The following is a 23,899-nucleotide window of genomic DNA, read 5'->3' on the forward strand; positions in this document are numbered from 1 at the left end:
AGTATCTGGAAAATAAATAATACTTTTTTGTGGTGGTGCTCATTCAGCTGTACATCATGTGTCACTCAGAAACAAAGTAAATACTTCAGTGAAAATACTAACAGCATTTAATCATCTGGTTATGGATTTGCCTTTAAAAGGTTGCTCTCTGTTTGTCATTACAAGTTCATTAAAAAAAATACTTATGCACAAAATATTAATAGCTTCAGATGTCCATGAAAACCAGGATTTGATGTAGAACATTCTCTACAGTTGCATCATTTTCTCTGTTGTCTATTCAGTGCTGTCCACTTGCTGGATCCACTGAGGTGAAGTTGACAGCCCAGGAAGAGGCAAGAAATCAGAGGATTGCGCAGGTTTCGTCAGACCAGCACCTGTTCATGTTTGCATGCTCCCCAGTTAGAGGCCTAGCTGCTTCCAGCTGCACCCATCTGTCACAGCTAAGAGGCTATCAAACTCAGGGCCTGTCCGCTGTAGTACGATCCCATTATATCCTATGGGGATCATAATATGGGGGATGGGATATCCGTCACATTTGTGACATAGTGTTCCATCCACCAGGATCTAAATCAGGCCCTTAATGGCCAACTTCAAATAATGGAGCTCTTGAAAATATACCTTTTAACATGGAACTTCTTTTCCATAAAATTACAGCCCAGCAACAGTCTAGTTTTCTTCTTAGTAATTACCACTTTGGATCATTGGGTAATAAAATGCATTTATTGTGTCAGGAACAAGAAATGTATATACATTAATCTGTTATGTCCTAAGTATTAATATGTACTGAACAAGATATTGTCCGACCTTTGTTTTCTCTTCACCCTTTATCTCTAGGACTGCAGTACCTCCATTGGTCGTATGTACTACACTTTCTCTTTAGCCTGTTTGCTGTCTTTATATCAGACATATCAGCTATTTCACATTTTGTATCCCAGAGATCAATTGTAAGAGGCCCCCTGTATCTATTGTCTATATAGTCATGTTTTGCAATTACTAGTGTCTTTGCAACTGTTGGTGTATTCATCTGATTCATGGTTCAAAGTAACATCCTACTGGGGAACTATGTTCAATTCTCGTTGTTGGCGGAACATCCTCTGATTCTGGGAAAATCACTTAGAGCCATATTCATAATTTTTTCATGTGACACAACAAGACTGTCGCATTGGCTCTCATTGTACCAATGAGGCTTCTGGATTTGGGCAGCAGCACCACCTGAATTTTGGGGAACTGAGTTTGATCCCACACCATGTGACAACTGTTGGCCTAATCTGTTTCTGACCATCTAGCAGTGCCTCACCTATGCCCAAGAACAGGGGGGGTTTGTGGCAGCCGAGCTCATGACATTATGAACTCTATAGGAAATCGTGATGGATCATATCTTATCCTTTTCTCCCAGTTACATTTGTCTCAGACATGCAAAGAAAAACAGAAGCAAAAAAATTGTTCAATAGGTTTAATTGAATTTGCTGTGTTCTAGATATAAAGACATGGACTGCAATAACTAGGGTGATAGAACATACTAAAAACAGGATGGTGACAAGAAAAGTGAAACACCAGAAAAGTCCAACCATACTGTTATTACACGAGATGTATGATTCCTGCCTACACCACTAATGTTCTATGTTAGAGCACAGCAGGAGAAGCCCTAATCCACTCTTCAGGACCCCCATGTGAAGACATCATCCCCATACCTGAATATGGCAGTTGTGAAGAAGCCTGTTGTCTATTGAGACACTTTCCCCATATAGGCCAGGGAACCGGAAGTCTTAGCAAGCAGTTATAGTGAAGTCAAACAGCATGCGGTGGCAGTCATCTGGCTGGAACCTCCCTCCAACATACAGGGGGAAAAGAGATTTTGTATAATAAAACAGATAATGTTCTGAAAAAAGCTTCCCCATGTAAAAATACGTATGTTGCTGTGACATGTTAGAGACGCGCTGTACCACTTTGTGCCGGCAACCCTATCTTGCACAGCCGTGAACAAAGCACAGAGCAAAAGAATATCATGCGAGGAAATGTAAAAGCATTCCTAGGTGAAAGAACAGCAAGATAGAGGAAAATAAAAACATCACCACAAATGTGATTGTTTCTAAAAGAATAAAATGAAATGTAACTAGGCTAAAGGGCACAAGCAGCAAGCCTAATTGCTAAAATAACGTGCCCAAGAACACAACTAAAAATGCTTCACTACACCTTCCTCTTGTCGGTTCAAAGTGGGTAAAACAGCCTAGTTCCTAAATTAAAAGCAACTAAAATACATCACTTAAAATGTATATATATAAATCTCAATTATGACAAGTTAAAACACACGTAAGCATGCCAATTAGGAAGAATTAAAATGGATAGTTTAACATTTTAGCAAGGGCATCAATAAAGCTGAATTTTAAAAGTCAGAGTCATTTTGAAAATCTCCAATCACAGCCAGGACAATTGAATCAAGGAAATATTCCTCTTCGTCAGGTGGTAACGTGAGCAAATTGTGCCAAGGAAAACCAAAGAGCTCTCATGTTCCAAACCCAGAGCTCCAGCAGAGGCAGCAGCATTCTGTGTTGTGCTGGATGTTGAAGCAAGAGCCACATGGCCCACAAAAGGCAGCTCATAAATGGCTTCTCGTTGCAAACGCACCCTCAATGCGCATGACTGGTAATGAGCCATCAGCGAGAAAATCAACAGATCAACATCCAATTAAAGTAAGCCCCAGGTAGAAATACAGACTTCCAGTGCACGTTTGAAAAAGCACCAGAGGCACTGAAACATGGGCTGCACACAATCCAAAACCGATCTAAACAACAGAGACCAGTTACAATCCAGTTCTTCCAGGAGTGATGCCCTAGAATACTGCATCATGCGTTCACAACACAGTTGCACTAGTGGAAGTGCCTTCAGTCCTCCTTATTGGAATGGGACAGCCATTGCAAATAAAAAACAGCAACAGCAAGATGCCACTTATTATGTCCAAATTCATTGGAAATCCCCCCCAAATTCTTGAAAATATCGAGTGTATGTCTGAAGGAATTTGGCAAATAAATAACGGACAGGTCAATGTATGGCCTGTTTTTTGGCTGTGTCTGGGCCTCTTTAGTGTCTGGTGGCCCGATTTTTCTGTTGTTTCCCATTATATTACCACTGCCGTTGCATGGTGCAAGCACAGCATTTGTGAGTCTACACTTTGCCACTCATTTACTCATGGTGCATTTCACAACCAGTGACTGAAGGACGATTTGTGCTTCACGTTGAAATCACCCAAACGTACATCTAAAAGTGTCTTCCTCATGTAGTCTGTTGATGTAATCTTACCTGCCTCGACTTGAACATGGCAACGGAGCTTTAGTTATGTTTTTTCAGGAAAAACCTATATATATGTAGGGCTCGTGTTTGTGTTTTGTGCCATTGTTGCGTATATATTTGTCTCTGCTGTGCTGTGTTTTGTGCTTGAGCCTTGATGACACTGTCCTGAGGTTATGGGGTGTTGAACTTGTAGCTCACCCATAGTGGTATATATAATCTAGGAGGAATGCAGGCAGGCCAAGGACCTACCTTGACAGTAGATAGACTTGTATTGCCATGGAGTGGGGCGAGGGGGTCGATTCAGAGTCAGCAAGTCGTTCACAGGAGCTCGTAGTGTCTGAAACAGTAACTTTGCAAACTAAAGGGCTCATAGTTTGGCAGAGAGGCTACTCTGGCACAGCCATCACAGAGAACTGGGTCTGTTAAACATACGGTCAGCCCGCTCTGTTTATAGTTCAGCAGACCGTCATGTGTTTAACTGAGGTACCCCTGCAGGCTCTGCAGACTTTACACCCACAAACTAGAGGCCTCAGTGTCAGTACATCAGAACGACTGTCCTACCTAGAGTGGTCGATCTGATGTCCACTTCTTTCTGTTCAGAGCCACCAGGCAAAGCCTGGCTGTACCAAAAAGGAAAAATGAAAAATGGGTTTGACAACCTGGGAAAAAATTCCCTGGGTGTCTGAGACAGTAGTACTTTGTTTTACAACTTTAGGTGTTTGTTTTTTTAAACAAAAAGGTTTGCAGAGCATCCACATGAAACCTGACGGGGGCTGAACACAGAGATCCCTGCTGGGTCAGCAGAAATCTCTGAGTATGGCAGGTGGTAGTCCTCTTGAGTGGTAGGGGTAGTGACCTCCACCACCCTGGTGATCTTGCAGGCCACCAGCCAGAGCGTGAGGCCCCAAGTGCCTTATTGTTAATTTTTGTCGGAGTGGCCAAGTGCCACGGACACCTTCATCTGCTGGTGGGCATTAGATATTCAGCAACAGTGGTACAGGCAATAAGGCTCAGTTATCAGTATGTGGCATACCATTCCAAGTGAGTGAGTACTGGCCAAAACACCTTGTTTATATAATGGGGCTATCACTAGAAGTTAGGTCTGGTTCAGGGTCTGACTGTGCAGCGGGAGACAGCAGGGGATATTACGTAATTCCAGGTTGGGCTTAGAGTTCAGTGAACAAACTTTGTCATTTTAAGGGAAGATCTATGAATGGGCATGCCTATGTGGAGATGGACCTGGTGAGACCTGTGCATCAGCTGCCAAGGTCCTGAGGTACACAGATTCAGAGAGAGATAACTACTAGACTTAAGAATATGTTATCAAGATGCCACCCAGGACGAAGCAATATGCTAAGATATAACATCACAATTCTTTTAGTTCCTACATATTAAAATAGACCAGTAGGTTATGGATGGAAATGTCAGAGAAAGGACTTCTAATGAAAATAAGAAGTATGCATCTAATAGCCTATTTCAGTATTCACTGAATTCAGAGCAGATGGTCGAGTATATGTCCTGAGTCAAATCTTAACAATACTGTCAGGTAAGATAACCACACTATACACGTCCAACACATAACGCACACATGCAGAGCTTCACAAACCTTGGCGCAAAAGCCATTAAGTTGCAAGACTGTAGCCTCTAAAACACATGCACCTGGTTCACAGAGCTGTACTCAATCTAAAACACTAAGAACAACCTTGTTTCGAGAGGTCTTCGTATCTTGAGTTGACACACTTCATCCAGTCCTGGAAGGGACCGGACCCAACAAACATTCTATGGGGGCCAGCCACCCCACATGAGGAATTAGACCCGTAACCTTTGTGAGATTTCATGCTCTTCTTAAGATTTTCTTCTTTGTCTACATGCAGCAGGTGAACTTAAGCGCCACAAAGGGTTGTGTTCGCTAGGTGATATGCTGGTGCGGCACAAAACACTGAACAAAGTAAAAATAAATTATTCTGTTCCCATGTTTTATTTTTATCACCACAGCTCAAGACTTTAAAATCAGACAATAACATCCTCTGCTTATAAATGTCATTATACCTCATGCGTTTTAAATTTTACTGCGGTCAGACCCCTGTGATACATTGCACTGTCTTTGTTTTTTTAACCAAGAATCATGCAGTGTATGTCACAGCAAGTCCTGTACTTCTGAAAGTAATTTTCCTGGCTTGGAGGTTATTATTGGAAGTGTAATATCTAAAAGAGCTAGATTGTGAGCATGTCTGCTGCTAAAATCCTTTCTAGGGGTGAACCAGATTGCGATTGTTTCCACAAAATGTTATGTACTACATGGAATAAGCTTAGACGGTTGGACACATGAAAAGTGCAAGCATGGTAGGCTTTTATATTTTATTTTGTGAAGTTTAACATAGCTTGAACTCGTCACAAGGGCATTAGAGTGCTTTATATGAGCACCAGATTACATTACACAAAGTTAGATTTTAATTTTTTTAGTCACAGGAGATTTAGGGCCTGATTTGGAGTTTGGTGGATGGGTTACTCCGTCACAAAAGTGATAGATATCCCCTCCACAGTATTACAATTTCCATAGGATATTATGGAATCGTAATATGGCACACAGAATATCCATTGTGTTTGTGACGGAGTAACCCCATCCGCATACTTTAAATCAGGCCCTAGGTGATTTGCCCACAATCACAAGATGTTGAGGTGACACTGGAACTTAAACCTGGTTCCATATTTCCAAAGTCAGCAGTTCTGGCTGTTACACCACATCTTTTCCCATTATGTACAACACTGGCATGAGGTTACTCCTCAAAATATTTTCTATTCAGTTTCTAAAGTCACATAGCAAACAGTTCATGAAGAGTTGGTAAACACCTTCTTTCACAATTACTGCAAGGCAATTTGTGCTTGAAACAGTCTACTGTAGACAAAAATATGCAACAGACATAAGCAGAGGAAAAGCAGAAAGTACACAAAGCGTACAAAACGTAATAACTGGGATTTTTGCAAGATTACCTTCATGTAAATACATTTTCATCTTCTCATCAGGAAATGTGGTAAACAGGGACATGTGTTGTGGCTCTTCTGCATATACCCATCTTATATGCTTTGTTTGTTAGGGAACTGTAAATAAACGTAGAGGTGGTATTTGAAACTGTGTGGTTGATGTTGAATCTGGTTGTGAAAGTAAATTCTTAAATTTATGGATAACAATCAATGGAATTTTCCAACTGCACTATTTCTGTATGAAAGAATTTGCACTTCTAGACTATTGTAACAGAACATATCTCCATAATGTTCTTTTTATTGATAAACCATTTCACTTTCAAATACAGTAAAATATTGAAGCTCAGAGAGCATAGAAACAACTGTTTTTACATCCCAATCATCAGAAAGAACTCCAGGTGTTATTATATCATTCATAGAAAGTTTAAATACATATGAATTTGAATAACCTCCGTTGGGCTGTATCAGAAATTCGTCTGGCTGAAATGTTCACTAGGGACAAATCACAATGGACATTATGGGAGGTAAAATGTGGTTTGGAGACCTCATCCACCAGTTCAACTGCAGAGCGTTCAGGAAGGTAATGACCATGTCTCAATAAGAAAAAGATGATGACAAACCCAATCTACAGAAGAATAGTTCCATGGACGAATGAAATAGTTAATTTTGAGCCAATTTATCAGCTTATGTGCTCTTGACAGTCTTGTTGCAGAAGAGGCAGATGAGTCGGTGAAAGAGCCATTGACATTGGCAAAATATCCAGAAGCAGTTTGTGCAAACGTGGAGCCATATTTGGAAGAGGAGAGCTGGCAGAAGTCTCCCTTGGTGGTTCATAGTAAGCTATTCTGTCCGTTTCAGTTGAATTTGAGAACAATTGTTCATTGTTGTGGACGTTTCTTGTCAGAAGAAGCTAGTGGTACTAACCAAAGATCATCTTCCACCATCCCAAAGCTCGGGGAAGTGTCAGCTTTGCTATTCAAAACCTGTAGAGGAACATCCTGGTCTGTAGTGAGAGGGAGGCAGGAACTATCCAGGAGTTCTCTGGGTCTGCTGTGTAGGATCGGCTAGATGGTGTAGCTTGACATTGTTGACAGAGACAAAGCAGCTTCCTTTAGAACCAGGCAGTGGTGGTAGACTAATAGTTCTGGAACCCTGTATTTCCAGGACCAGATTTGGTGCACAATATGATAAACCAAACTCCTTTTCTTATCTTTTCATGCACTAGATCGCCAACTTTTGGAATCTAGCCGGTAGGTATTATTGGTGCATCCCTTTTTCCTAAAAAGGCGGTACTGGAAGATGCCTTGTCATCATGGAACTGTTGTAAGTCCTGCAAGACAGTGACACATTTATTTATGTCAAAAGGTGTATCTGCCTCCTCCGCACCAGGACCATTGAGATCTGGAACATACATTTGTGTTCTAAACAGGTCTTCATATGGGACCTTCTGAGCAGATTAGTAAGTGCTCTCTGGACCCCAGACAGATGGTTAATCCAACTACAACCTGTGCCTAATACTCTCGCTGTTAAGGATTGCTTTAAGTGTTGGTTTCTTCACTCCAGAACACTATGTCCCTCAGGATGAGATGGAGACAAATAGTACAGTTGGACCCCTAACTAAGCCATGGTGTCCCTGAGTGCCCTTGAGGCAAAAGCCGAGCCCTGGTCCGTGTGGAAAGCCGCAACTTCATAGTGCTGATAAAGTCTTGCAAATCTTTTATGACAGTTTGACCCTCAGCTGAGCTTTGTGGCCATACCCATAGTAATCTGGATCATAAGTCAATAGCGACTAATATATATTTGTATGCACCATCAGGTGTCAAAGGGAAAAAAATGATCCAGGTACACACATTGAAGTGGTTTGTTGGAAATTAGGAGGGGTGTCTGCGGTGAGCGTTTGATGGTGGACCCTTTTATTTGCCGACAGATGTCACAGCAAAGGACATACTGTTTGTATAGACCTAGCCACCAGTAGCGTGCTTGTAGTAGAAAAATAATAGCCGCCACACCAGCATAGACAGAACCAACTCAATCATGCGCTGCTTTAATTAACTCAGGTCTTTGGTCTTGGTGGGGGATCACACAATCACCCACCACTGCTATTGTTACTAGGGCAGTATTTAGGCAAGATATGTGGTAGGAATATTTGGCAGGATATTCCTTTGGCATGGGCTTGCTTCCATCCAAAGATTTCACATCAGCCAGTGTTTCATCATCCAGCCTCGTCTTGAACGAGTTATTGCAGCAACAGAAGCCATAGCTAATGCTGAATTTGCCACTTCATCAGCCAAGGTGTATTCTAACACGTTGATGTCCCAATGTATGAGCAACATGGACAATGGGTAGTGTTTGTTTCAGACCCGCTACTTTCCCCCACAATAATCTGTGTTTGATGGTGTTTCCTTTGAAATCTGTGAACCCATTCTGGTGCCTGTAATGCAGGTATTCATTCAACTCAAAAACAAATAGGAGGGCTTAAATGGTGGGATATTTAAGAAAGAACTGGTCCTGTGCATATGACTCCCTCATAAATCAAGAAAACATGAATGCACAGTTCCAAAGAGATCTAACAAATATTGATCTAACCTCAGTCCAGGGAAGATCAGACTACGGTTCCTGTGAGTAACCTGAATCACGAACAAGTGCCCTCACTCACCAATAGGTGACATGCTTCATCATCGGGCTATGCTCCTCGTCAGACTGGCACTGCAATGTCTAACGGGCCCCTCGTGGGTGCTCTTTGCCGGAGAACTTTTGAAGAAGAATACCAAGAGTGAATGCAGTAATCTGGGACTGGTGTAGTGAACATGAACTGTTAAAATTGACTAGAAGGACCATGAAGTGAAATGTTTAATGAAGATATGGGCCTCTGTCAAGATTAAAAACAATATAGATAAGAGGAAGAAACAATAATGTCAGTCGTACCCTATTAAAAATGTAGTGTCAAATGTAGATGAGTACTATAATCTATCAATCAATTATGTGTAATGCAGAGTTGGATATCCCTACACTGCCTAAACAGAAAATGGTCAACATATTTTTCGCAACAAATAAGTCTACAGAGATCTAGGTGCGATTTGTCAGGACCTAAATTTAATCATACCTAATCCTCACAGCTGTGATAAGTTAACTTTGCAAAACAGGAACCTAAAAGTAAAGAAAAAATTCAACATGAAGTCAATAAGCTAGAAACATACAGTGTAGAAAAAAAATGCCAGTGTAAACACTAGTGAGGATCCCTAGTGGTGCTCATGTGACTTGTGAATCAACACTTCTAAATCACAACAAAGCTGAGGTTCAAATTAAAGGATGGGCCCCAACGGAAATAGTGGAGAGCCTCCGTGATCACGCCAATATAACAATAAGCAAATCCAATAGTCAATGCATATCATCATTAAATATCTTGGGACCGCATATAGGAATCAAAAGTACTCATCTACACATGAACCACATGTTTCAAGGAAAAACCAAGGGTCTAGAATTACATAAAGTAAGGTGAGCAATACATGGTGTGTATAAATCTTAGGTAGTCGAATATGATGTTGATGATCAGCCCTCATCTGCGTGATCGTATGTATGTCAAAAAACAAGATGGTCATATCTAGGTAAACTAGATATATGTAACGTGTCTGTATAAATAAACTTTTAAAAAGTAGGGAAAATTATTTTATGTCGGGTGGATGACAGCTCCCACCAAGGTACATATGAGTAATACATTAGGTTGACACTGTTGCGCTATAAACAGTGTTGTCCACTGACAGCTCCCACCAAGGACTAAAATAAATCCTGAGTATGAAGAACATCAGATAATCTGATCGTCAAGAGGCAATCACAGTGTGGGGCCCACTGGGTCCCGTAATCACACGTGGTTCAAAATCGGTACATTCACATCATAAATACACAAAGATATGCCCGCATGATTTGGCTCATGTAACCGGGAAGTAAAATGTGCAGACCACTCGTGTCATAATGAAGTTGTTGGTAATACAACAAGGGGTCCCTGGGTGTCATAAATATATCTAGAGCAGATCTAAAACACCCCCGTCATACACACGTCAAACTATGTCACCAAAAGGGTGACGAATACATCAAAATCAAGCCAAACTCTCCCAGGGTAGGGATCATGATGGATGCACTCAATGAAATATAAGGCTTGGGAAGCTTTCACTTACTTGGTTGATGATCACGGCTGCCGTTAGCACGTACCTCGCTCCACGTATCTGGAAATGGATCTGGTGCGGAGAGCCCAATACTTAAAGGTGGCTAGAGCTTGCTGTGGAGCATAAACATCAAAAGGGGACTAGCGATGTTAGTTCTAAGATAGCAGTCGCCATCTTAGAAAGTCTTTGTAGAGTCTAGCTAAGGAGCATAGATATAAAAAGGGGACTAGTGGTGCTTGTCTAGACTGGCGGTCACCATCTTGGACAGTCTAAGTGAAGTGAAAATGCTTGTTATGGAGGGAGGCTGTTTGGTATGGGGCTAAGAAATTGAAAAGAGGACTGGTGGTGTTAAAAGAGTATTGCAGGCACCATCTAAAGAAGCACTTTTATAAGAAGTCTGCTGTAAAAGTGTTCAATGATATCTATCTGTGTTAGTCCATACCATGTTACTTAAAGAAACCATGTTGAACTCAGGACAGTGATGAAGGTGCAAGCAAAAAAAGGATGTGGCTGCTGGAAAAGCACACACGTGGCCCACATCCTGAAGTACAGATTGTCAATCCTGTAGTGAATCTGGGACAGTGAATCCTACCATGACCCTGAACATAGAAGAACAAATGTAAAGGCTATATATACATATATATACATCCAAAAAATTGGGGTTACAATTCAAGTTCGGGTTGGCGGAAGGATCCACTGCCTATGCCCTCACAAAACAAGTATCCAATATCGATAAACAATTATGTGGTAAAATCATATTAGTTCAGACCAGGAAACATCATCATTGAGGCCCCTGATATGGGTCCTCAGTCTATACACCCAACGTTGTTCCTTCTCAAAGAGTCTTTTAGTACATTCTCTGTTGTCCATAACACTCTCCAGGATGACCCATTTCATGTCATCCAGTGTGTGTTTGTATTCAATGAAATGTCTTGTCAACTTTGTAGAGGCTCGCTGGCATCTTATAGTACTACGATGTTCATTAATTCATGTTTTAGCCATCCTGGTAATTATTCCTATATACAGGGGATTACAGGGGCATAGCATCATATAAACACAATTTTTGGTGCAACAGTTTACATGCCTAGTCAATTGCCAATTATGCGTCTCCCCTGAATCTAATTCTGCAGGGCTCATAGACCGGGACAGACATTACAATGCTTACAAGTATGGTGCCTTTTGACCTTTAGCCAAGGTTGTGGCAAAATAGTGTCCGAGGTCTTTTTTAATCTGGGTCTAGTGTGTACAATGAGATCCCTGATATTCTGTATCCTCTTAAAAGCAAATAGGGGTTTTTCCAAGGACTCCCCAATGCTGGTAAAAAACTACCATTTCTGATTAATAATCTTCTTTACATGATTAGCCAGAGATGTAAAAGTGGCCACACAAGTTAATCTGGTCTGTTTTACTTTCATCGAATAAGCCAATAAAGTCTCTCTCTGAATATTGCGGGCTCTTTTCCTCGCTTGTGCAATAACCCGTGCGGGGTAGTGTCGGTCCTTTAATTTCTGACTGAGCATGGTAGAATGTGTATGAAAATCATTGATGTCACCACAATTACTTCTCAATCTAAGAAATTGACCAAAAGGTAAATTGGTCCTCAAGGATCTCGGGTGATGACTGTCAAAGAGTAATAAGCTGTTTTTATCAGTCTGTTCTTGAAAGATGGAGGAGTGTAAAATTCCGTCTTTCAGTATGATCTGCAAGTCTAGAAATGCTACCTCTGTGTCAGAAGTGGTGACACTAAAAGATAAGTGTCAGTCTAGTGTATTGACACAGGTCACAAATCATACAATCAGGATCTCATCAATATATCTTCACCATAATTGAATGTTAGAGAAGAAGGGTTGTGTAGGTTCTAAAATGTGGCGTTTCTCAAAGGTGTACATGTAAAGACAGGCTAAACTGGGAGCAAAGTTGCTGCACATAGAAGTAGCTTGAATCTGGTGATATAGGTCATCCTCAAATTGGAAGAAGTTCTCTTTCAGGGATAGCGGGGCACATTCCAAGACAAAACTTATGTGGGTCTTATAAGGCGAAGGGTTGGTGGTGAGAATCTCCTCAATCACTTCTAGACTGGCATCCTGTGGTATGTTAGTATATAATGCCTCAACATCCAGGCATATCAACATATCTGTGGTTCTACTGCTATTGATGTGATCCAACATCATCAAAGTGTCTTTAGTGTCCTTAAAAAAGGTGGGTGTTTGCTGGACAATAGGTTGGAGAAAGAAATCACAAGTTTTGGAGTTTGTAAATTAGGGTTAAAAACATAGTCAACATCAGTGGCCATCAGAGACGTTGTCCATTGAATTCAATGTGGATGTAGTGCCTTTGCATTAGGAACGTTGGTTTTTGTGACAACCTTGAGGGCTAGGATCAGAGCTATGACAATAAAGTCTCTCTTTAATGACAGCCATATGAACAGCAGTCAGAATGTTTTCTGTGGGAGCAAAGTGTTGTTCAACTGTGGAATACAGATGTGATTTGTATGCTGTAGGGACGGTATCACCCTCATTGAACGTTACATAGGTGAAACCAAAGGCACCAGGAATTACTCTGATGACCAAATGTGTTTTGTTGTCCCTTGTAAGTGTTTTGCTGCAAGCAGGTCTTGTTGTATTGCTCTAAGAATGCGTGTGTGTTTGACAGTCCAATATTTGACTGTCTAATATTTACTTGAAAATCACAATGTATTAGAACGTGTAATGGTTTAATGCGTTGTGCATAATTTGGAATGTAAATTCGGCCTGGACTGTTTTTATACCTTTGTGGGAGCCTGCAAAACTTTTTTGCAAGCCTAAAGCACTAAAACTTCCTAAATCCCTACTTTCAGCGCTATGTTTTGGCAGAAAAAAACATTGGAAGTATCCAAGGTTTTTTTGTATTTGTGTGCACTGTATTGTTAAGTGCTGCACTATGTGCATTTTGAATGGCAAATGCGCATATATCTATTTACATTCCTATAATCTAAGACTATTCTATAGGAATGGTCTGGTTTAGCTACAGGGAACAACAGGTTCTTCATTGATGAGATACAGGGTTCAATTACTCCCTGGAACTCTAGCTGTGTGAGGATTTCCGTCACGGGTGCTTTAGCGTCATGTTTAATAGGATATTGGGTTTGGGGTTGAGGTTGTGGTTGGGACTTATTGATATTATATGGTAGGAAGAATCTTTATCCCCCCCTACATGGTTACGCTAATGCCAAATCAATAGAGCAAGCTTCCCTCAGCTTTACTGTCCAATTACCTCTTCCCCATATGGGAGATTATGGACAAATTGTGGTGGGCAATCTTTTTCAGCCAATAAGATATCATAAATGGTAGTTATGTGATCCCAAACTGTAGCATCCATTGTGCGCTCAATGTCTCCTCCTAATTGTATTTTTACTTTATACACCCTGTCAGGTGGGGAGATGCACAAGTCCACAGTCTCGACTTCTAAAATGGCGTTAGTTGCTTTCACCTTCAGATGCTCTTGGAGATTCTGGTGAACTATTGTGACCTCTGCCACAATATCTAGCAGGGCCAGTACCCACTTCCTGTCCTTTAGTAAAGGTCTCATCCTGAGTGGCATTTCGTACAGAAAACGCTGCCACCTTCTTCTTTTTAATTTGAGGTTTTTGTTGGGGAAGCTTCCCTTCTTTTTTAAAAGAAACTTGTGATGAGTGACTCCTTTCTCAGTTTCACGTACTCAGTTCGCTGCTCTGATCACCCACCTCTCTTACTGCATTTATCCGGTGAGACATGAAAGGAACCAGATTGGCGTGTATCAGTATATTGATATCTTAAGGTTATAACAGTTTTGAGGGGTCTCTCAACACTGATATTCTTCCCTTTCATTTTTAGGTGTTTTTTTTTTGTAGAACCCTCTGATGGTTGCTTGTTAGTGAGTTGCCCTGTAATTGTGGTGTATTAGGTCTGGCTCGCAGACTATTCTGACCAATACTAGAGTAGGTCTCTGTGATAATCTTTGGCAGCTCGCCTTCTTGATCCTCTTGAGCAATGTCCCGGAGTCGAGGGCATACAGCCAAATCTACTGCTTCCCCTTTAAGAATTCTTAATATTATTGAAGACACAGTAGCAAAATTGCCCTTTAGGTGCATCCCCAAATCCAGGGCCAGGGCAGCCCTCTATTCATCTTGTATTTTTTTTAACACCCCTAGAAGATTGGCAAGTGTTGGAGTACCGTGTGCAGTGGTATAAAGTGTGACAAATACCACGGCCCAGGTGTTGCAATTATCCACAAAGGAAACCATCCCAAATTGGAAGCACATAGTGAGATTTTTATGTTCATCTTGAGGTCCTGAATGGGGAAACACTGCCTCCTGCGCATTTATTTTGTGAACTAACCAAAATGGAATTTCTTCCCGTTTGCTGGGTACTTTACCCATAATTGAATGGACAGTCCCAGGGTTATTGCCTGGAGTAACTGCATGCGGTTGTGCTGGTGCAGGGCATGTTGGGTTAGTGTTTAATGTTTGCATTACAAACTGTACTAATAGTCTATCTATTCTAACTAGCACCTTATATATGCAGTGGACCTCGGCTAATGCCAAGGTGCCTTATCAGGATGTGGTGTGTATGTTGATAACTGGCCCAGTAGGGCTTTCATTACTTAAAGGACCAAGCCTAATGTGTAGTGGTGTGTGGGGTAGGGTGCCATCAAGCCAGTTATGGTGGTCTTGAAAACATAGAGGTATCTCTAAATAAGCATATGCTCTGTAGCGTGCAAGTACATTAGCTATAGTGCTGGAAAACGGACCCAAGAATAAAACGTTTCTGTTCTATAGGCTGGATGAGACTCAACTACAAAAGTAACATTGAACCCCTGAGCCGTGAGGCCATGTTGCAGTAAATGATTAGAGGGGGGGGGTGGTGGCTCATGTTTACTGCAGTTACCACATGGTTCAGGTTGGCCATGTTGAGTGTATTTTGTTCAGTGATAAGGACATCAAATGGAGACTGATCCTTTTAAGGTTCAAGCTTGAACAACCTCCAGCATAAAATAGGCGCTACCTATCTAGCTGTGGAGGAGATTCTCAACACCACGGATATCTCTGTATATAGCAGTGAGGTGCCTTTAGCATGTAGTGAGACAGAGATACTCCGGAAGATCCGAAAATCTGTGCCTGACCAAACGTTGGCAGCGTCATGACGTGTTGGCTCGCATTGTACCAATGAGGCTGCTGAATTTGGGCGACACATCACCTGAATTGTAGGGAACTGAGTTTGATCCCACACCATGTGATAACTGTCTGCCAAATCTGTATCCAGACAGCTAGCAGCGCCTCACTTATGCCCAAGAGCAAGGGTGGTTTGTGGCAGCTGGGTGCATGACGTTGTGACCTCTCAGGGAAATCGTGATGGATACGATCTTATCCCTTTCTCCCAGTTACATTTCTCTCACACATGCAAAGACAAACAGAAGCAGAAAATGGTTCAATAAGTTGTATTTAATTAGCTGTGTTCTAGATAAAAAGACATGGACTGCATTAATAGGGACGATAAAACATACTTAAAACAGGATGGTGACAAGAAAAGTAAAACACAGGAAAAGTCCCACCATACTCTCACTATGCTAGATGTATGATTCTTACCTACACCACTAATGTTCTATGTTAGAGCACAGCGGGGTAAGCCCTAATCTGCCCCTTAAGACCCCCCAGGAAGGCTTCATCCATGCCTACTTACGGCAGTAGTCAAGAAGCCTGTTCTCTATTGAGACACCTACCCCATATAGGCCAGGGAACCAGCAGTCTCAGCAAGCAGCTGTAGCAAAGTCAAACAGCAAGCAGTGCCTGTCATCTGGCTGGAACCTCCCTCTAACATACAGGGGACAGAGAGATGTTTTATAATAAAACAGCTAGTGTTCTAAGAAAAATGTTCCCATGTAAAAATACACATATTTCTGTGAAATATTAGAGACATGATGTACCACTTTGTGCCGGCAACCCTATCTTGTCGCAGACTTGAACAAAGCAGAGAGTGAAAGAATGTTGTCCTGAGAAATGTAAATGCATTCCTAGGTGAAAGAACAGCAAGATAGAGGAAAATAAAACATCACCACAAATGTGATAGTTTCTAAAAGAATAAAACGGAATAAAATGAAATGTAACTAGGCTAAAGGGTACAAGCAGCATTCCTAATTGCTAAAACAACATGCCCAAGAACACAACTAAAATGGCTTCACTACAAGACACCTTGCTGCACTGTGCTGCATGAAAGGAAGATGGCAGGAATGCACCATATCTATATAGATGCAGCACATCCCTGCTTTCTCCTTGCGCCGGCACACTTTTGGCTAAAGAGGCGGTTTATAAAGGTGAGTGGAGGGGCTATGTCCTTTTAATTAAATACGATATGGATGGTAATTGCAAAAAGCAATTATCACCCATCATTTTCACTTTAGAATGCTTTACCTGTTCTCGAAAACAGAAATCAGGCAGTTCTAATTAGGCATATGCGTGAATGCACATATGCAAGCTAGCAGCAGTGAATGTTAAGTAGACAATGGCCTGACATGCTGTCTGCCCAGTTCTGCATTACTTTGGGTTCCCAGGCATCTTGTGGCATGGTGCAAGGGTGCCTGCATTGGAGACTTGATTGGTTCTGTTTAGAAAGGGTCACCTTCCTGCACTAAAACAATCCTTTGAGGCTTTTTCCTCTTTGTACGTGTGCTGAAGAATGCAGCACACGTATAAAGAGGAAAAATGAGGAGAAGTAAAGATACTTTTCCTCATTACACCTGCCCTGTGAAGGTAAGGCATTTTGATGCATTTCCAGGTGTACCACTCATGGTAAATATGGGAATGTGCCAAAATCCATGGGTGGATGCATGGGAAAAACCATGCAACACCCATGGAACGACTCCCTGGGGCAGATTACCACAAGGTAGTAGCTTGCACTGACTTGCGTTACTCCAGATTTACCAAGCATGGCTTGGTAAATCTCATCTAGGTTTTGTGTCACCCTTGTCTTACCTAGGGTGGTACCAGGGCGACACAAAACATTGATAAATATGGCCTTTAATCTCCCATGTGCCTATAAAAAATTAATGTGACATTGTGTAATGTAATTGGTGCTCTAGTAATGTGTTCTGTTGGATGGAGCTTGCACTACATAAAAACTGCACAGAGAAGTTAAAAATAAATATAGATAAACATTTAGTGGCTGACTTGTAGAAAGTGAAACCAGAAAATCTGGAGAATGTCATGGCTTCCCTACCTAAATTGTGTGATTTTAGGCAAATACTTTATTCCACCAACGCTCCACATACAGGGTTTACATGATTTATGTCTTGCTCCTTTGTTCAATAATTGTTCATGTTTAAAAACTATAACTTTTTAAAAGCACTTCTCAGTGAAGTGCAATAATGTGACGTATTAATGTAAAAGCTTCCTCATGTTAAAACATTTTCTTTTATTTTGAAGCGACATCGAATACTTAATCGATGTCTGTTGTATGCACTGTTGCTGCTCTGAAAGAGAAAGCGCGGGAGAGTAAATAGCAGGAAAAGAAGTGAGTGTCTAGATAAAGAAAGTGAGGAAAAGGAAGGGGGAGACGAAGGGGAAAAGGGAGGAGAAGGGGACCCGACCGTGAAAGAGAGACAGGTCAAGACCACTTACCCCAATTGCCTTCCTCTCCAGTTGGAGTTGCAGACAGAGGCGTGGCACACCAGCACTCTGCGCCACTTCTTTTCCATGAAGCCAACAAGTCAGGATCTAAAATCCTCTCTCTGGTTGGAATGCTCTAAACAGATACACGAGGCGCAGACGTATGTGCAGTATATCTGTTTAAAGCATGCAGCACAGAGTCATGACTAGTTTCATGGCCCTCTTGCAGAGGCTGCAACCCCTTCCCTTCTCATCTTGCCACCCTGTGACAACCTGAGAAAGGGAGGGGTGTTGACAGGCAGCTCTAAATAACAAACAACCGCGGGAGTACAGGGCCGATACTGTACCACGCTGCATCAGAATTTGATGCTTCATTGCGTCATTTGTGGGCACATTCACTGCTGCCAGCTGGCGCATGTGCCTAATGAGAACAGTCTGACTTACGTTTTCGAGACTGGGCAAGACATTGTAACGTAAAAGGGATGGATGGTAATAGCTTTTGCAATTATTAATCATATTGCATTTAATTACAAGGGTGTAGCCCACGCTTAGGAGCCCTAGTCCTAGTGTTCCTTCTCCCTTTCAGTGTTTCCCCAGTTTAGCTCGTGGGGGGACATAAGAGGGTGGGCAGATTCAAATATTTCTAAGCATGCTCCTCTGTCAACTGAACCATTTGCTATTGGCTGATGCCACAACCTTATGGCAAGATCAATTTCCGGCTACAATCGAGTCCCTGACGGTATGTTTTAGATTCTATAATTGTAGGACCTTCATCAATCACTCCTGATAAGTTTTTTCATCCTTTATTGTTTTTACAGGTTCTGTTCATATTCAACTGCAGCTTGTTAAGGGATCGGACTTTGCTGTGAAAACAAACTTCAAGCTTCCAATAAGGAATTGGTTTCGACTGGACTTCGTTTTTGATGGAAGACAGGTACGTTACAAAGGTTACAAAAGAAGAATTTAGAATGCATGTGTTCAGACTGTTGTTAAAAGAGGGATTAAGGCTGCAGCCATTTGATTTTTGAAAGTGCTATTTTCACATAAGGGAACCACTTTCCAAAAATGTGCTAAACTGATGTAATCGAGTAATTATTAGTTGTGTTTTCTTTGCTTTCACTTGATTGTTTTCTTAGGGAAAATAGGGCATACCTTATTCAAATGATGAGTAAAAATGTAAAAAATGTCCAAAAGTCCACAATATGTACTACAGTTCTCAACAGTTCAGCTCCTCTCACTAATCAAACAGAAGATGTGGGGTCTTCTACCGCATGCTAACAGTTTATATAACGTGTAACCCTTTTTTATATAGTTAGTTAATCTAGTTGGGAATGAAGGAACCTATGAAAGGTCAACAAACATTATGCCATTCAGCTTATTTCCATTGTTAAGCATGGTGATTAATAAACTCCAAGAACTCCTTAGATTTCGTAGGGAAGAAGGATTCAAAGTCACCACAGCCCAAGTGACATAGGCATTTACATCTATTTAATACAATAAATCCAGATTTTCATTATAGTTCACGTTTTAAATAGGATGCATTAAGGCATAATAAGCTCTGATCTCAGTTCTCTGTGAGTCGTATCCTAAACTGGAAGAACTGGGAAGAACTATTTTCTCGGAAAAACAGGAAAAATAAGTAACCAATTTACCTCAGATTTACCTCATGATCCTAGACGACTGTCGATGGGAGACCAGCCAGTATACAAGTTTACTATTTTTGTCGTCCCAGCCATATATATTTGCCTACGTCGTTTTCCACACGTGTTTGGCAGCATCGAGAGAGAGCCGACGTATCTCATCCCTTTTCAGACCTAATGTCCAATCTGAATGCACCCCTTTGCCCCTCGCAATATTAGTCTATAGCTGCAGGACCTAGGTTTCCAAATGGGTAATTTGGAGTAGGCGGGCTTTTTCCTGCACTCTCAGGTGCCCCTTAGCGAAGCCATGCAGTGTTGCCTTGCTGGCTGCCGAAATGGTGCCAGCAGCAGAGGCAGGGCCCTCATTGTCCTTACAGTAATTCTTAATCTCCTTCTCTGGGGCTTAAACATAGGATTTAAACTGTAAATACCAAGCATTAAGACGCCACATAGGATGATTGCCTTCCCTGGGAGATCCAAGGTGAAGCAGGTTAGGTGCATGATCCGAGATACCTCTTGGCAGGATTTGGATTTGAGTGATGTAGCGGCAGGCCTGCGCCGGCATGAATATCATGTGTATGCGTTAGTGAGTATGGTGGGCTGCAAACATGTGAGTGAACTGTTGCTGTCATGAATGCCATGTCCGCCATGCATCGCTTAAGCCTAATGAAGTGATCCAGTGTGACAAGTGACGAGCATTTGTACGTTGGGACACAGAAGGAGGGCCCAAAGTATCCAGCGGAGGAAATCACAATAGGAAAGGATCTGTGGAGCACTAGAGCTATCCCTCTGGAGCCCCTAGCATGCCCTGCATGATACACCCAATCAAATCCTTTACAGGCCAGGAAGGGACAGCGGCTGCCCAGAAGATGAGTCTCTTGCAGCTGCAATACATCTGGGGAATGGCGGTGCACAAAATTAAAAACTGCTGCTCTCTTTATTCTATCTAACAGGCCATTAACATTCCAATATAGTAGAGGTAAATGTGTCATACACCGTGTTGTACAAAACCATCACAAAGGGTGAAGAAGAGGCCCCACAACACGTCTCCCAGCTGGAGGTGGTTGTATGTGGGTCAGTAGAGGCCAGACGGAGTGCCTTCTGTAGCCAAGATGGGGAAATTAACCAGTTCACGCAAGTGGACTCTGTAAGGCCTCCAGTGTCATGCAAGGCAAAAGCACACAACATAGCAACCAGTACTTCCACCTCTCCCCATATTTCCCTCCCAGAAGCATCTGTCGTCCCCCCCATTAAAAACATTACAAGAATTCAAAACAAAACAGCAAATAAAGGGGAACGGTAATTCAAACTGAACCCTAGAAAGAAAAGGAGTGTGACAGTGGACCCCTCCTTCTTAAGGATAAATGTTAGCTATCTGTACTACAATTTGTCTCTGTTATGTACAAAACCTCATTGCTGTGGACCCAATCAAGGCTTGCGCTCAGTTAAGGACATGGCCAGGCTGCCAGATAGGTTGAAATCAGGATCATTGAGACGAGGGGTGTGAAGGAGTCCCTCCAGATCGCCTATAGTCATTGGGTTTTCCTCATTTATTCCTGTTGTCTTATGTGCCCCGATGCCTGCAGATGGTCCCCCTGAGCCCAGGGGGACCTGAAGCAGGAGTCTGAGGTGGGTCCCTTCGTCGTCGCCTCGAGTGGGTCCTGTGACGTTGAGTCTTAGGTCTTGCTCCTGTGTCCTTCAGGCCGAGTCCAGCTGACTGTCACGCACAGTCCTCCAAGGGGCATTGGCGGGGGCACTCTTCTGTAAGCCACTGCCACAACTGGATTACTTGCAACCTAGCTGGAAAAAGGAGGAGACCTATGCCCCTCATTTTCTGTTTGACTTCAGTATATGAGTGCCTCTGCTGCCAGACCTCCCTCATATAATCCGTGAAGATAAAGACCTTAGCGCCTCTGCAGCAAAGGTCTAGGCATGTGCGGGCCTCTTGGAGGACCACATCTCTGTTGGTAAAATTCAGGCTGTGTGCTATAAGTGGCCTAGGTGGAGCTTCCGGGGGTGGCCTCGGGCCAGCACCAGGTGGGCTCTTTCAGTTGCAAACCATGGTCAGAGGAGGTCTGCAGGCATCCATTCCTTGATCCACGCTTCTAGGAAGTCAGCTGCTTGTTGGGGCTTCAATCCCTCTGGCACACCCACCCCCCACAGGTTATTGGGCCAAGATCTATTTTCGGCATCCTCAGCGCATCGATGAAATTATGATTTGCTTGCAAGCAGCTTTATCATTTGTGTTTTGAGGATGCCCACCTCATCTTCTACTGTGGATGTCCTGGATTCCACCTCAGCAGTTCATGCTGTTGCGTTGTGAATGTCCTGTCTAAGCAGGGCAACATCCTCATGGACCAATTTTTGTCTCCACTGCTGATTTAGACATTTGAATGGCTTGAAGGATACTCTCTAAATCTGTGTTTGTGGGTGGTGACTTCTCCCCCACTGCTTTCCCAGCAGCGCCAGTGGTGGAGACTGCAATATAATGGTCTATGCGAGCCTGGGCTGCTGTGGAGCATGCTACTATTGTCCTTCACCATGTCTCTCAGTCACTCTAATGGGGAGCTCAGCCCGCTTACCACCAATGCACCACAGTACCACCATATGTCAGACTGTTCACAACTGATAGTGTACAAGGGGATCTCAGGGTGTCTTATTCCCAGGCACGGAGAGGCTTCTAGCCCGGGAGGACCAGGGACCTGCGCCTCCCTCACTTACTGCATACGAACATGATGATGATCTCGGTTGAGTTGAGCTTGAGGTGGTTAGTGGTCTTTGTGTTGGAGTTTGTATCCCTTGGGGGTGGCTATGGCTATGTCGGGTTCTGAGGAGGGGTTGGTCCAGGTTTCCGTGAGGAAGGCGATGTCAGGTGAGTGTGATGTCATGAGGTCCCAGAGTTCTATGGCATGTTTGTGAAGGGAGCGGATGTTGAGGAGCAGGCAGTTGAGGTGGTTGTGGGGGTGTTGTTGCGGGGTGTGTTCTGGTTGTGGGCTGGTGTGCTGCGGGGTTGGTTGATGGGGACAGGGGGGGTGGGACTTGTGTTGGTGGGGTTGTGTTTGTTGAAGGTGGGGTCGCTATGGTTGGTGTGTGGTGTGAGGGATGAGGAGCAGGAGAAGTGACAGGTGTGGCAGGTGAAAGGGCCATGAGTGTGTGTGGGGCTAGATGGGGTGCATGTGGGGCGGGGCCTGGGTTGAGAGAGTCGAGGGTGAGGGGGGAGTAGGTGTGTCTGAGGGGGCCAGGGGGACTGGCGCTGGGTGCGGTCTTGGTGCGGACGGGCTTGCCTTTGGCGCGCCTTCGGCTGCCATAAGAAGAGAGGAGCGTGGGAGTGGCAGCTGGGAGGAGGGAGGGCTCAACGAATGAGAGGGGTGGGGTGGTGGGGCCACAGGGAACGCAGCGGTGGGAAACTAAGGCACAGAGGTCGATGAGAATGAGGGGGGAGGCGGGAGGGGGCGCAGGGGACGCAGCGGCAGGAAACTAAGGCACAGAGGACGGTGAGAACGAGGGGGGAGGCGGGTGGGGCCGCAGGGGACCAAGCAGCGGGAAACTAAGGCACAGAGGATGGTGTGAACGAGGGGGGAGGCGGGAGGGGCCGCAGGGGACGCAGCGGAGGGAAACTAAGGCATAGAGGATGATGAGAACGAGGGGGGAGGGGCCGCAGGGGACGCAGTGGCGGGAGAACAGGATAAGTAAGACGGATTGGTGGTGGCGCGGATGGCGGAGCGGGGAGCGACCTACCTGCAGAAGCAGGGTCAAAGGTTGCTGCAGCAAAGCAAGAGAGCAGCAAGACAGCAGGGCAACAGCAAGGCAGCAGTCCTCAGTAGAAAGCAGTCAGGTGAGTCCTTTAGGAAGCCAGGCAGTTCTTCTTCTCAGGGTGCAGGTTCTGGTTCAAGTTCAGGTTTCTTCTCCAGGAAGTGTCTGAGGTGGTAGGGCAGATGCCCCGTTTTATACCCAAAAGTGCCTTTGAAGTGGGAGAGACTTCAAAGAGTTGCTTAGAAGTGCACCAGATCCCCTTTCAGTTCAATCCTGTCTGCCAGGGTCCCAGTAGGGGATGTGGCAGTCCTTTGTGTGAGGGCAGGCCCTCCACCCTCCCAGCCCAGGAAGACCCATTCAAAATGCAGATGTATGCAAGTGAGGCTGAGTACCCGGTGTTTGGGGTGTGTCTGAGTGAATGCACAAGTCGCTGTCAACTAAACCCAGCCAGACGTGGA

General features: G+C 43.4%; 1 protein-coding gene across 1 annotated transcript in view; it reads left to right on the forward strand.

The window, feature by feature from the left end:
• Positions 1-23,899, forward strand: part of SEL1L3 (SEL1L family member 3) — a 390,847-nt gene that overhangs the window by 154,983 nt on the left and 211,965 nt on the right. Inside the window, exon 5 of the mRNA XM_069202147.1 lies at positions 18,867-18,982. Coding sequence (XP_069058248.1) covers positions 18,867-18,982 — 116 coding nt within the window. The remainder of the gene's footprint in view (positions 1-18,866; positions 18,983-23,899) is intronic.

This window comes from Pleurodeles waltl, chromosome 1_2 (genome assembly GCF_031143425.1).
Source record: "Pleurodeles waltl isolate 20211129_DDA chromosome 1_2, aPleWal1.hap1.20221129, whole genome shotgun sequence".
Lineage (NCBI taxonomy): Eukaryota > Metazoa > Chordata > Amphibia > Caudata > Salamandridae > Pleurodeles > Pleurodeles waltl.